Genomic DNA, 12,953 nt, shown 5'->3' on the forward strand with positions numbered 1-12,953 from the left:
ATTCAAATGTTTTGATCTTCCAAAATCTATCACCGGCGGTTTGGCCCTCTTTCTGTAAACCAATGTCGGAGCATTTGAATTTGGTAGATACAATTTATATTCTTTCAAAAATTGACAAAGTACTTAAGCTGAAATGTCAGTTTCCTGGGGAGGAATATGAGGTGCTCAACAGAGATAATGCCGCCCATCACACACTACAGTTAAATCATTACCCCAAATAAATATAATTTGTATATGTGTGTCATTTATCGGATTGATATGTTGTGTGTTATTCTCCAGCTCATCTGCATTTGTGAAACGAGAGGCTGAATTCGCCAAATGTATCACATCACTGTTGTATTACATTTAAATGCAGTTGAGTTACAAATTGGGTCAGGAAATGTTTAGGCTATGACATCACGTCATTCCGTCCTTGATCATATTACAATTTTCAACCACTGGCTTTAATTTCCGTAGATATGAAGGAGGGTGAAACTTGAAAGGCGAAGTTTGAAAGCCTTCCCTATCATTAACTTTCATCTCAGGCCGTAAACAAATGAGAGAATCAATTTAGGATGAAAGTAAGTCATTGGTCTTGTCACTACCACTTAAGGTCACAAGGGTAATTCATTTTAATGAAGAGGAAGTCAAATACTGCCATGGACACTCCCGGCTCCTCTAGCCACCATCTCAGGGCTGAGCGTCTTTGGATCAAAAGGCGGTCCTTTATCCCCCACTAACCTGCCGTCTGATGTCTCCTGTAGAGATCAAGAGAGTGCTGTTAGAGTCCAACAGATACTTGCTTTTTTGAATGTGGTGTGTTCACACGTCCGGGTCATGTTCGCTTTTGCTGCTGTTTTGTCAAATTGCAGCAACTGTTTTCCAAGCAACTTTTCCAAATAACATGGCATAATGTGAAGTTGGAATAAATTGTTTTGCTCAGTTTCTAGGCTCCTGTTTTTCATTTAAACAACATTGCGCAGAGTAATTTATTCAGCGCATCTCTCACAATTATTTCCTCAAAGGAGGACCACTCCATATCCAGGAGCTCAAGAAAGGATTTTAAGTCTCTCTGTTTTATTATTAAAAGCCAACATTTACTCATGACATTTGCATCCTAATAACTGCAAGATAAGTTGGAGCTAGGATGACACTCTAAACCCAATCTCCATAATGATATGTATAGGGGAACAGTGTTACCTTTTAATGGTTTAGTATACGCAGAAGGAAGAGAAGTGTAGGCGACTGAGACACAGCTGATCAGCTCTGTCATGCCTTTCAGTGGTGTGAAGATAAGAGGCCTGCAGATAACTGGGAATCTCTGAAAGTGTAATCTTTCTGTTGTCTCTGCTTTTTGGCACAGGCCTTTTGATATACTAAACTGTATGTTGCTATTAATTTTTTCCTCATTAATTTCAGTCTGCTGACTCTGCCATCAGTCAGTTAAATGTACCAGGGAGGGAGACAGTCTGAGCAGAGACGATGGCTAATTTCCTCTCTTCTTCCTCCTTCACTCCATAACCAGCCTTTCACACGCACACATGTATATGCTGCTTTATCATAAAGGATCATAGCTATCAAAGTATAGGGGGTGTTACAAATAAAACATCATTGTTTATCAGTGACGGGAGGAATTTGTCTCATTATCATTTCACAACCTTTTTTGGGGGGACTTCATTTGAGTCTTAGCAGGGATGAATTACGGTTAAGTCCTTGAGAAAAATCAATTGTGTGATTCTCTCGGGGGACCTACATTGTTTTGCCCTGCGTACACTCATATATTTTTGTCAGAAATACATAATCCCTCCTGCTCAGACGAACTGGAGGAGCCAGGACAGTTCTTTATCACATGTTAGGGAAGTGTCTGACCACCAGCTTGCTTTTTGTTTTGTCTCAGCAGGTTTGAGAACAAGCAATCCCTTTATGCTTCTCTCGAAGACAGGACGCCTATTATGCAATGTTAAGCACACTTAAGCAAACGCTACCACACAAGTGTTTATAAGTGCTTGTACAACTCCTTTTCTGAACACAGTCTGGGTATAATCTATATCTGTGAGATCAAGAAACGGCTCTATCCCAATGTGACCTGAAAAGTGTTTGCAAAGATTGAATGTTATCAGATAATACATATTTTATTTGTTTACCTTGCTTTTGTTTTGTATATTACAAACATTGACCCCCTCCTCCTGTTGCTTTCTAATGGCTTCCCCCCTTATTCTCTTTTCATTTGACAGAAACACCGGGAAAGTGCCGAAAAGGACAAAGCCAGGAATCTACACACCTGTGATTTGATGTGAGCTTGTATTGACCTGAGACTATTAAAATGGAGTTGCCATGGAAACTTCTACTTCTGCTGTCATTGGTGGAGTGTATGGCAGGTAAGGCTCCCAAGCATACTTTACTTTTCAAGTTGTTAGCAAAGGGGTTATGGATTGTTTTTTATAGATTTCTTGGCATAAAGAACAGATGGCATTACAATTTGGGAAAGTAAAGGTGTTATGGTATAGAGCTCCTAAAGCTTTAATACAGTTGTACAAACAGTAGGAAATGTTAACCTTATTGTCAGCTCAAGACAGCCAATCAACATTCTTTCAGTTGTGCTTAGCAGCTATATCTCTTTTTTCCTGCCAGTGAATTATGTTGAAAGAAGAATAAGCCAGTCTTCTATCTCTGAGAGACGGTCCCGTTGTTAGTGGTTGAATGTGCAGTCATTCATTCTAAAGAGCCCCTCAATTGTTACCCTAATCGAGATTGCGCTGGCAGTCGTGCCGATATCTTGTCATTGATCTTGCTTTTAATGAGAGACCTAATTTTCCTCCCTTACAAAATGTTCAGGGTCAAATGCCAGTTCTCTTTTGAATGTCAGAGTCTGAAGCTGAGAACAAGATGAATAAGGGTTTTGTCGCATGAGCACAGTTTCTTGAATAATTAATCATCTTTCATGTTGCCTTGCTCCAAATCAGCAGCCCCTCCTCACAGCTGGACCAAAAAGAATTAGAGTGTGTGCGTGCAAGCATGTGCGTGTGTGTGTACGACAACATCACGTCGGCACCTACATTTGCCTACATGGCAATTAGCACCACTTATCACTAAATCCAATACACATCAGTGGTTGTCTAATGAGGCTTTCCTCTGGGAACTGTGATTCACTATGGGATTAAGGATCTACACCACATGTCTGAATCACATATTATGTCCTACTTAAGCATTCTGTTAAATATACAGACGAGCAAATGTCTTAGAAATCGGTGGAAATCCTGCCACAAACCTAACAGATTTGTGATCAGACAACAGGAGAGCATTAAAGTCTGCGCCGCACAGCCATAAACTGTACTCCTGCAATCCTGAGGTGCAGAAACCACATTCAGGGTTATTTATTTAAAACAAATTAGTGCTTAACAAAGGAGCAGAGTGCAAACACTTGTGTTGCACAGCCCTTGCCTCACTCTCGAGGCGCACAGTCAAAGCCACGGAGTAACCCAGCATTAATATTCAGTAAGGGGTTACATTACATATGCTCTGCTTGCAAGACAAGTATGGCGCAATATAACGATAGACCTCCAAAGCCTCTGTTCTGAGTAGGACTTGATAAGCATTTTAGTATGCAGGCTTGAAATACTGGGTAGAGAAGCACAGTGTGAGGGAGCTAGATAGGTGCTCCTGGCTAGTTTATTTATCCAGACTTGGACATTTTTTTGGTAAACAGTAGGCATTGGCTGTGTGGGAGAGCAGTGGGGTCAAGGGGAAGTCATTCCCATAGTGAGTTCATCGAGAGTTAACCAGCTCTACACTATTCCTCCCACGGGGGGTCTGAACGGCCAGAGAGCGGGGCGTGTACGGCATGTGTGTGTGAATGAGTTAGGAAGTTAGAGCAAGGGAGCAAAGAAGAGGCATTGAGTTAGGGCTTATGCTCCCACACACACACACACACACACACACACACACAGCAAACCTCCTCGCAGAAAGCCACTTCCAGCATCAGATCAACAGTTCCTATCTCACAGAAGTGGTTTTATTCATACAGTCAGAACCATGTTGGTAGATCACGGTCACAAAGGTGTAATCAAGAAAACTCAATTTATTCTGACAGATAAAGTCTATAAGGATTGGAGAACAATCGAACAATATCTGTTAAATTAACTCACTACATTATTCAACAAAAACATTCAAATATATCAGAGAGATGTCATACAGCGATTTGGTAAAAGAACATCTAAAATATGCACCTTCTGTGCTCTTGCTATAGAACCACTTGCTAAAAACATAATTCATTTGATGCAAATATAGATTTAAAACATTTTACGACAAGCTCAATTCATTTACATGCGTCTTCCTAAAAATAATTGGCAGCAGCAATCAAACTAACATCTGTTGTTACAACTAAAGAGCTACAATTTAGCAGAATTGGAAACAGAATTGTTTACAAATCAAGTTAGATTGCTGTTATGGCTTTAACCAGCAATCAGATGTCTTTTGCTTTCAGCAAAATTCAGAATTAATATGTTTCATGGTTAGTTAAATGGGTGTCAACAGTTTCAGAGAAGTAATGCATTTTGGCTCCCTGTCTTTGTGTTTGATGTTGTGAAGAGGAGCTGCTCAAAGCTGTTGTCTACATACAAGAGACGCTCTTTATTTATTTTATTTAGAACATTCTGTATTTGTTGGTTTACTTAAAAATGTATGATCAGTGGAAGTGGGATGCACATGGCTCAATGTTCAGTGTCAAAGCAAAGGGTGAATACTTATGTACATGTGATATTTAATTTAATTATTTTTAACACGTTTGCAAACAAATTCTTTAAATACGTTTTCGCTTTGTCATTATGGGGTATTGAGAACAAAAATGAATTTAATCCATTTAGAAATAAGGCTGTAACATAACAAAATTATGAGAAAGAAAGAAAAAAGTTAAGGAGTATGAATACTTTCCGGATGCACTGTATACCTTAAAGTCTTGGTCATTTTAATTCCAAATTCCCTTTATGTCTTTGTTCGCCTAACAGTAACTTAGACTTTGGTTGGAACTCTGTGGCAACAGACATTTGTAATTCGTTTTGTTCAGCTAGATAATCCCCACAATAAATTACATGGCTGTGCATCACCAAGCTAAAGCTAAATCACCAAACCAACACTAAGCTAAAGGAGAACTTGTGTCGGTGTGATGACGTTTAGTGGCTTATTTCGACACTAGTTAGCAACCACCGTTTTTATGACACACAGAAGCATCGATGACTGACGTATTTAATGTCGTAGAACAAAGTGTGAACATCTTTTAAGCATGTGTTATCTACAGAAATGAAGCTTAGCGCAAGTTCAATAAGGAAGACCTAACACGTCACTCGATGGCTCCCTTCCCCCCTCATTAAATATGAGGGCGTCACCCTTCAGTAGCCAATAGCTGCACATGCTAAATTCCTTAAATGCCTGCTCTTCCTCCCTGTCAGTTGTCATTTGCAGATGACCGCAAACAGTAGAAGTACTACAATACTCCTCCTCGTGAGAAAAAAAAATAAAAAAGCACAAGAAAAACTAGCTCAAGATGTCCAACTCGGACAATTCAGATCACGAACCTGGTATGGAAATCTTCGAGCCCGGTTCGGCTCCCCACAGCGGCCAGAGGCAGACTTCCTCATCGCCCGGCTCCTGCAGCAGGGCATCCCCACAGCTCCAGGCCTCACTCTCTCGCAGCTCCGAGAGCTCTCGGATCAGGTCTCCAGCACAGCTCCCCAGTCCAGGGCAGCAGCTCCAGTCAGCTCCCCAGAGAGCAGGGCGAGGACGCGGCCGCAGCCGCGGAGGTAAAAAAAAAAAAAAGGGCAGGAAGTCGAGCCCTCCAGGATCCCGTCCACCTCCAAAATCCACCCCTTCCCAGGCTCGCCAGTCCGGGAGCGTCACTAACACACCCCTCATGGAGAGTAGCGTGGCCGGCTCCCTGCAATCCCTGGCTAGCTCCATGATAGCTATCGATGCTCGCCTCCAGGCCCTGGAAGACTCCGTCACAGGAGCTTCAACTTCCGTGGCACTCAGGTCAGGTACTAGTGTTAACGAAAATGTTTGCACTCACCCACACAGGGTCGGCTCGTAACGGAATAGATGTAACGGCGTTACGTAATCAGAAATACAAAAAATCAAGTATATTCAGCGGGCGTTACATTTGAAAAACGAGTAATCTGAGTCAGTTACTTTCGTAAACCTGAAGTGAATACTTATTGGAATTATTGGTTGAGAGGTTTCCTCACAAAAGTAATATTGATTACCGGCAGAACCGTGTGCACACTGCACAGCGCTGCAGCGTGTCTGTGAGCGAGAGATGCAGCGTGTCTGTGAGGCCCCGCCCCCGCACGCACATGAGAGAGAGAGAGTTCTCTTTCAAAATATATTGAACGGAGATAGTTAGATAAAACGTGGAAGATAACGTTTATGTAGCATTTATTTATTGTCGAAATGATGACATTTATAACGGGATCAAATCAAAGTGAATGGCCTGCTGAATGCATAGGGCAAGTGACTGGAAAAAAGTTATTACATCGTTTCAGATAATAAATAATAATGATAATTCATTCTATTTAGGGGCGCCTTTCAAAGCACCCAAGGACACCTTACAATGCATAACATATTCCAAGGAAAGGTTTTAAGACGGTACAAGAATGCAGTATGGGTGAGTTTTATGTGTGGTGCAGATGAGAGCTGTCCAGAATGACACTAAGATGTTGTGTTGTGCTCTTGATAAAACAGTAAAATATGTGTCTCCCGTTCACCAAAACATACCCATCTGTTATGGAAAAGAAAGTATTCCAAAGAAAAAAGAAGAAGGAAAGAAAAGAAAGAAGAAGAAGAAGGAAAGAAAAGAAGAAAGAAGAGGAAAGAGAAGAAAGAAACTTGGAAGTATTCTAAAAGTAATCTGCCACCGGTACCGGCGGGGACTGTTGTTAGCTTCTGATGCGCAGAAGAAAAATCTGGCCCACCCTATATATTTTTACAGGCCCACCCTAAAGTACATTCATTTTTTGTGTGCGAGCAACGTGACCAACAACCAATCACATGAGTCTCTTGCCCCCGACATACAAAGCAATAGCAATGTTAAAACGAAGTAAACTGGAAAAAAAATAAAATAATCTCCAACAGGTGAAAACCTACCAGTTTCACCCACTGTCTCTGCCACCTCCCTCCATGCCTCGCTCCTCTAGTTTGTATCCCGGTAGATGAACAGAGACCGATCATTCAGCACCGGGTGATTCACTACCGCTATAATGAATTTTCCCTCCATTTTTTGGAATATGAGGTAATGACCTGCGTAGTCTCTCCCAGCATACACGCGGTTTGACTGGCTAGCGCTTGTACTGGCAGATTTGCATAAACGGGATTTCATTGGCTGACGCTTCTGCCGAGGCGCCAAAAAATTGAACATTGCTCAACTTTTGAAGCGAGCAACGCCAGCAACGCTCCACGTCGCTTCCCAAAATACAGTTCTGCTAAAAGTGACGTCACCCTATTCAAAGTGAATGGGCAGAAGCGTTGGAAGCTTTAACGCGCGCCACCGTGTGGACGGGCCGTCACAGTAGCTCTGCGCCAGAAACCTCCTGGAGGAAGAAAAAATTAAAAAATTGGAATATCACCCCTCCACTCCCATTATCATCCCTCAGCTAGCAGCTGCGCTATCTACTCACCCAGATTCCGTGTTTGTTGACTATCTCCTGTCAGGGCTCTCCCAAAGCTTCAGGGTAGGGGTCCTCCCATCTCCCACAGTGACTTTCGTAGCAAGAAACTTACAGTCAGCCGCTAAAGAACCCAACATAGTTTCCCAGCTCATCGACAAAGAACTTCTCAAAGGATATATAATCGGCCCTTTTAGCTCCTCCCCCTTCTCAGTGTTCCGTTCAAATCCCATCGGAATAAGCCACACGTAAATAAAAGGCTGATTTTCGATCTGTCCGCTCCCCGCTCTGGCCATTCGGCAGCGTCAATAGCATCATCCCTCCAGATCAGTTCTCCCTTCACCATGCCTCAGTGGATAATGCAATAAAGATGATCAAGTTCACAGGGCACGGAGCTCGGCTCTCCAAAGCGGACATTACCGATGCCTTCAAAATCATCCCCATTCATCCGTCTCAGTGGAATTCGTTCGGTATTAAGTGGGAGTCCAAACTCTATTTTTGCAGAAGCAGCCCCTGCATCTTCAATTCCTTCTCGGAAGCACTCTGCTGGATCCTGCTGAATCCCGCTGAACATCGTCAGAATCCCCTCCGTCCTTCACCTACTGGACGACTCCTCCCCATAGACCCGCCACAGGACAGCTCAGGGATCTCACTGGCCAAGCTTAAACACTGCTTCAGGAGTTAGGTGTCCCTCTCTCCAAAGAGAAAATGTTAGGTCCCGACACACGCTTAGAGTTCTTAGGCATCATCCTCGACTCCATAGACATGAAGGCGTCTCTCCCCTCCAACAAATTGCAGCGCATCCGGCACATCACCAAGTCATACTGCGAGCAACAAGTTATCACAAAACAACAGTTGCTCTCCCTTCTCGGACACCTCAACTTCGCCATGCACGTCATCCCCCAGGGGCGCTCGTTCATCTCCCGCAGCATCAGCGGTCGACTCCATGACTGCGTTTTCTTAGACGAAGGCTGCCGCTCAGACCTACGTTTCTGGTCCCTCCTGCTCGCCCACTGGAACGGAGTTACTTTCTTTTACGATGACCTCGTGCGTTCCTCTGACTCAATGAGGTTCTTCACGGATGCCGCCCCATCCGTGGGTTTCGGGGGTTTCTTCCAGGGAGAGTGGTTCGCAGGGTCATGGTCCCTGTCAATTTCTACCTCAAGCAAGTTCTCATTAAATCCGGCCTATCACCTATATCATACCCGGGACATTCCTTCAGGATAGGTGCAGCCACCTCTGCTGCTAATCAAGGTCTCTCTACCTCATCCCTACAACAACTAGGACGGTGGTCCTCCTCCGCCTTCACAACCTACATTCGCCCGGACATCAGCGCCGTACTGGCTTCCCAAAGATCTCTCAGACCCTGACTATGGTATCTATGCATTTAACTGGTGGTAGCTCATAAACACATTCACAAGTATACATGTCTCACAAAGGTACCTGATATTCAAACTGCATTCCTGTCCGCGGCGGCGGCGGCGGCTAGTGGAGTACTTTGTGACCACAGAGTGTGAACGTTGTGATCAGCTGTTTTTGCGCAGTTCTCCAGTGAAGGGGGGGAGTCTCCCTCCGCAGCCGGTTGGCGTAGTTTTGGCACAAGTCCGTTGTACAGACCGACATTAACACGATCACTACGTGACAAAAGTTTTCAAAACCGTGGCTACTGAAATCAATCTTACTAACTGCTGTCTGGGCAATTTACTCCGCGTGAGTTGGCAGACTTTATTTTGCTTACTTTAACATCATTTTTCATGGTGGGGCTAAGCCATTTCTTGGTATGGGTGTAGCCTACCCCAGCCATACCCTGGCGCTGCCACTAGTGGCACGTATGGGGCGGGCCATTTTGCACATGCGTTAAATGCGTTAAATATTTTAACGCAATTAATTCAAAAAAGTAATTACCGCCGTTAACGCGATAATTTTGACAGCACTAATATATATATATATATATATATAGCCTGCGAAGTCAGGCGTGGTGGAAGGCCACCGTACACTTCGGTGTCGTAGCTTCGGGCTACCGTACACTTCGGTGTCGTGGACGTTGGGCCACCGTTACAAAACGAAACCGCTCGCTCCTCGGCGTAGTCAAGCCCTGCGGGCCAGGCATGCGACCCGCAGGTCGTTTTCAGGTAAGACCGGCACTGATTTCGGCAGTCAGAGTCTCAGCATGACCCGTAAGCTCCGGCAGTGATTCCGGCACTCATATATGTGTCGCTCATATATGTGTTAATCTATTATCTTTCCTTCCCAGATCACCAGTCACCCCACAAGGTAAGCAACTCAGTTCATCTCAGTATTTCATACTTCACTGGTTTTGGGGATTTCATCGGAGCGGTGCTTTCCCTCCTGAATGATTATCCTGCAAACCGGGGCCTAATCGCCAAACACCATAACATTCCCCTGTTGTATTATCATGGCAATCATTTCATTCATATGACGTGTAAACAATAAATATGTAATTCTTACATCACGTCTCTCCGGTTTGAAATTAAGCTTAGCGCAAGTTCAATAAGGAAGACCTAACACGAGTCACTTACACGTCACTCGATGGCTCCCTTCCCCCCTCATTAAATATGAGGGCGTCACCCTTCAGCAGCCAATAGCTGCACATGCTAAATTCCTTAAATGCCTGCTCTTCCTCCCTGTCAGTTGTCATTTGCAGATGACCGCAACCCGCCTCCACCCCTCTCGCCTCCAGTCTCCTCCAGGACAAAGCTAAACCTTCCTTCTTCAGACCGGTCTCACCTACTCAGCACCACCACCAGTGTCTAGACCCCGGGGATTTCATCGGAGCGGTGCTTTCCCTCCTGAATGATTATCCTGCAAACCGGGGCCTAATCGCCAAACACCATTACATTCCCCTGTTGTATTATCATGGCAATCATTTCATTCATATGACGTGTAAACAATAAATATGTAATTCTTACATCACGTCTCTCCGGTTTGAACTTATTTCAGGCTTCTAAACACACACTTGTTGAAATTCATTTGACTTCGAGACAAGGGAACCGGGATTTCTAAGTAATTTCTGGGTTTCAGGACTCATTCCTGCTCCACTCTTTTACAGAGACCTGAAAACTGCATACATTTACATATGGTTATGCAAGTATAGTTTCAGGACTGACTCAAATAGATGTCAAATCATCCTTTAATATGACACAGACAGTGGTCACCCTTAATACAACTGACAAGACAAGAAATAGAGTTTTACCACGCCACTGTTCATTTGGAGCAGGTTTATATCTTAGCCAGTGGAAATGAAGCGCTGCTTCTCGCCAGCATTATAATCTCCTAGAACTACTTTTACTTTGCTCTGTATTCCCCCTGTGTGCCTCCCAGAGACGACTGGAGTTTCAAATATTGACTTACCTCATTGATTCATCAAAACATGGCAAAGCCTTTTAGGAATCCTTAAGCAAGGATTTTATTGCATCTTTGAAGTTCTGTATATGTGAAGATGTGGAATATTCCCCAGAGTGTCTTACTCCCATAGCTGGCAGTATTTCCTTTCACTGCATACAGGAATGAAAAATCACCCACTTTAAATGTGTTTCTGTGGCATTAATTATAGCTCAGTAATAATGAATCTGTACTGTTTATTACTTTTTGTAAATACATCACTATCAATTCAACAGTAGTATGTATTTCTGTCGCGATACATCTATTAGCCTGGAGCACTGCTGTGAGCTGCTCTTATTAAGTTACTGGTCTGTGAAGATCACAACGAAATAATGTCAACATTTCACTTGTATTATCTTCGATGTAAGCGGAGACAGGACTGTAATTATGCTTTTATCACCAGATTAAAAAAATGAAACATTTAATTTCAGCCTCACACTATTCTCTCACATATACACTAACTGAGATAGAGAGTGAGAGATTTTGGCTGATATTTATTTATGAAATGTCTGTATCTCTGAGATACTTACATTGAATTTACACTGCATTTTCCAAAGGTGAGGACTAATGGTCAAATCAAGCATGTACGGGACTGAGTTGGAAATATGTTTCAAACCATGATAAATGTTTCCATTAGTGCATAGCAGTTGGTAAGTGACAAATCACCTACTGTAACATTTCTTGAGGAGGTAATAGTTGCAATATTACTGCAATTAGATGAAAAATTCTTAGAAGCAATGCATTGCTGGGTTTATGTAGACATTTAACAGAGGAAACAACAACAAGAAATAGGTGCAATTTGCCATTCCCACATATGGGACTGGACATAATCAATTATGTGTGTCTGCAGCGAACATGGCATTGGGTACCCTGGATACAAGGGATGTTATTGAATTATAGATGCATTTGCTTTGATTAGCTTGAGAATCGTGTGACATGGTTGGATATTGGTTGGTAACGTGTGGGCCACCTTCTTCTTACTACCTACTGTGTTGCTAAAAATGTAATTAACTTCATAAACAATATTCTGCAGAACAGCACCGTATAGTCCTAGCAATAAATAATGCTGGATCATATTTGTTTATATGTAATGCTATTTATTTGTACTGTGTTTCTTTATTTTGTTTATTTTTGTTTATTTAGTTATTTTGTTTCTTTATTTCTTTATTTTCTTTATTTCTTTATTTCCCTTATATTAGTACTGGAATCACCACACGGTATCCATCTCCTCTCAATATTCCAGCAGTTTAAATTATTTTTACTGGTGTATTTTACTGTGAATGTTAAAATATTGATGGAACCTTGGAAAACAAGTTTCACAGATATAATATTTAAAACAGATTTGATCGACTCCATACTTTGCTCCAAACAAGCCAAACCTTACTTCTGCTCCGGGGTAACATTTGCTGCCCCTGAATGAGAAACCTTAAATGTTTGCCTTATCGGCCTGGACAGAGGGGAAAGATGCTTTAAAAAGCAAGATTGGCTTTTTTATTTATTTGATGCATAAAACCCTGAGCTGAAACGAATGGATTTGGGACCTCACAAACGACCGATACCTCCCCCACAGCTAACTCCCCATGTGCCTGTTTATTCATGCTGAGGTAAGCTGGAGGAATTCATTTGCTGTCAGCTACTATTGAATTTGAGATTAGTTTTTATTTCAGTCTCCTAAACAGCTCCCTCTGCCTTCCACTTGTGCTTCGCTGCTGAGTCTTGTGTTGTGTGAGGAGCCTCCGAAAACAGCTGCACATATCACCATCTGGCAGCAGGTGACAGATATGAGTGCAGGCGACCCATTTTATTTTTAAAGACCCCTTTCATAATGACCTCCATCTCGGTCCTGCAGCATTGTGCAGTCAACTTCCTGTTAGGATTCTGGATCAGTGCACTCCTCTGATAGAGAGCTTGTTCAGGATT

The 12,953-nt window shown here is 42.8% G+C and overlaps 1 protein-coding gene across 1 annotated transcript in view; it reads left to right on the forward strand.

Moving 5' to 3' along the window:
- Positions 1-12,953, forward strand: part of cntn3a.1 (contactin 3a, tandem duplicate 1) — a 116,129-nt gene that overhangs the window by 22,177 nt on the left and 80,999 nt on the right. The window contains exon 2 of the mRNA XM_034088025.1: positions 2,214-2,357. Coding sequence (XP_033943916.1) covers positions 2,303-2,357 — 55 coding nt within the window. The 5' untranslated portion in view covers positions 2,214-2,302. The remainder of the gene's footprint in view (positions 1-2,213; positions 2,358-12,953) is intronic.

This window comes from Pseudochaenichthys georgianus, chromosome 7 (genome assembly GCF_902827115.2).
Source record: "Pseudochaenichthys georgianus chromosome 7, fPseGeo1.2, whole genome shotgun sequence".
Taxonomy (NCBI): domain Eukaryota; kingdom Metazoa; phylum Chordata; class Actinopteri; order Perciformes; family Channichthyidae; genus Pseudochaenichthys; species Pseudochaenichthys georgianus.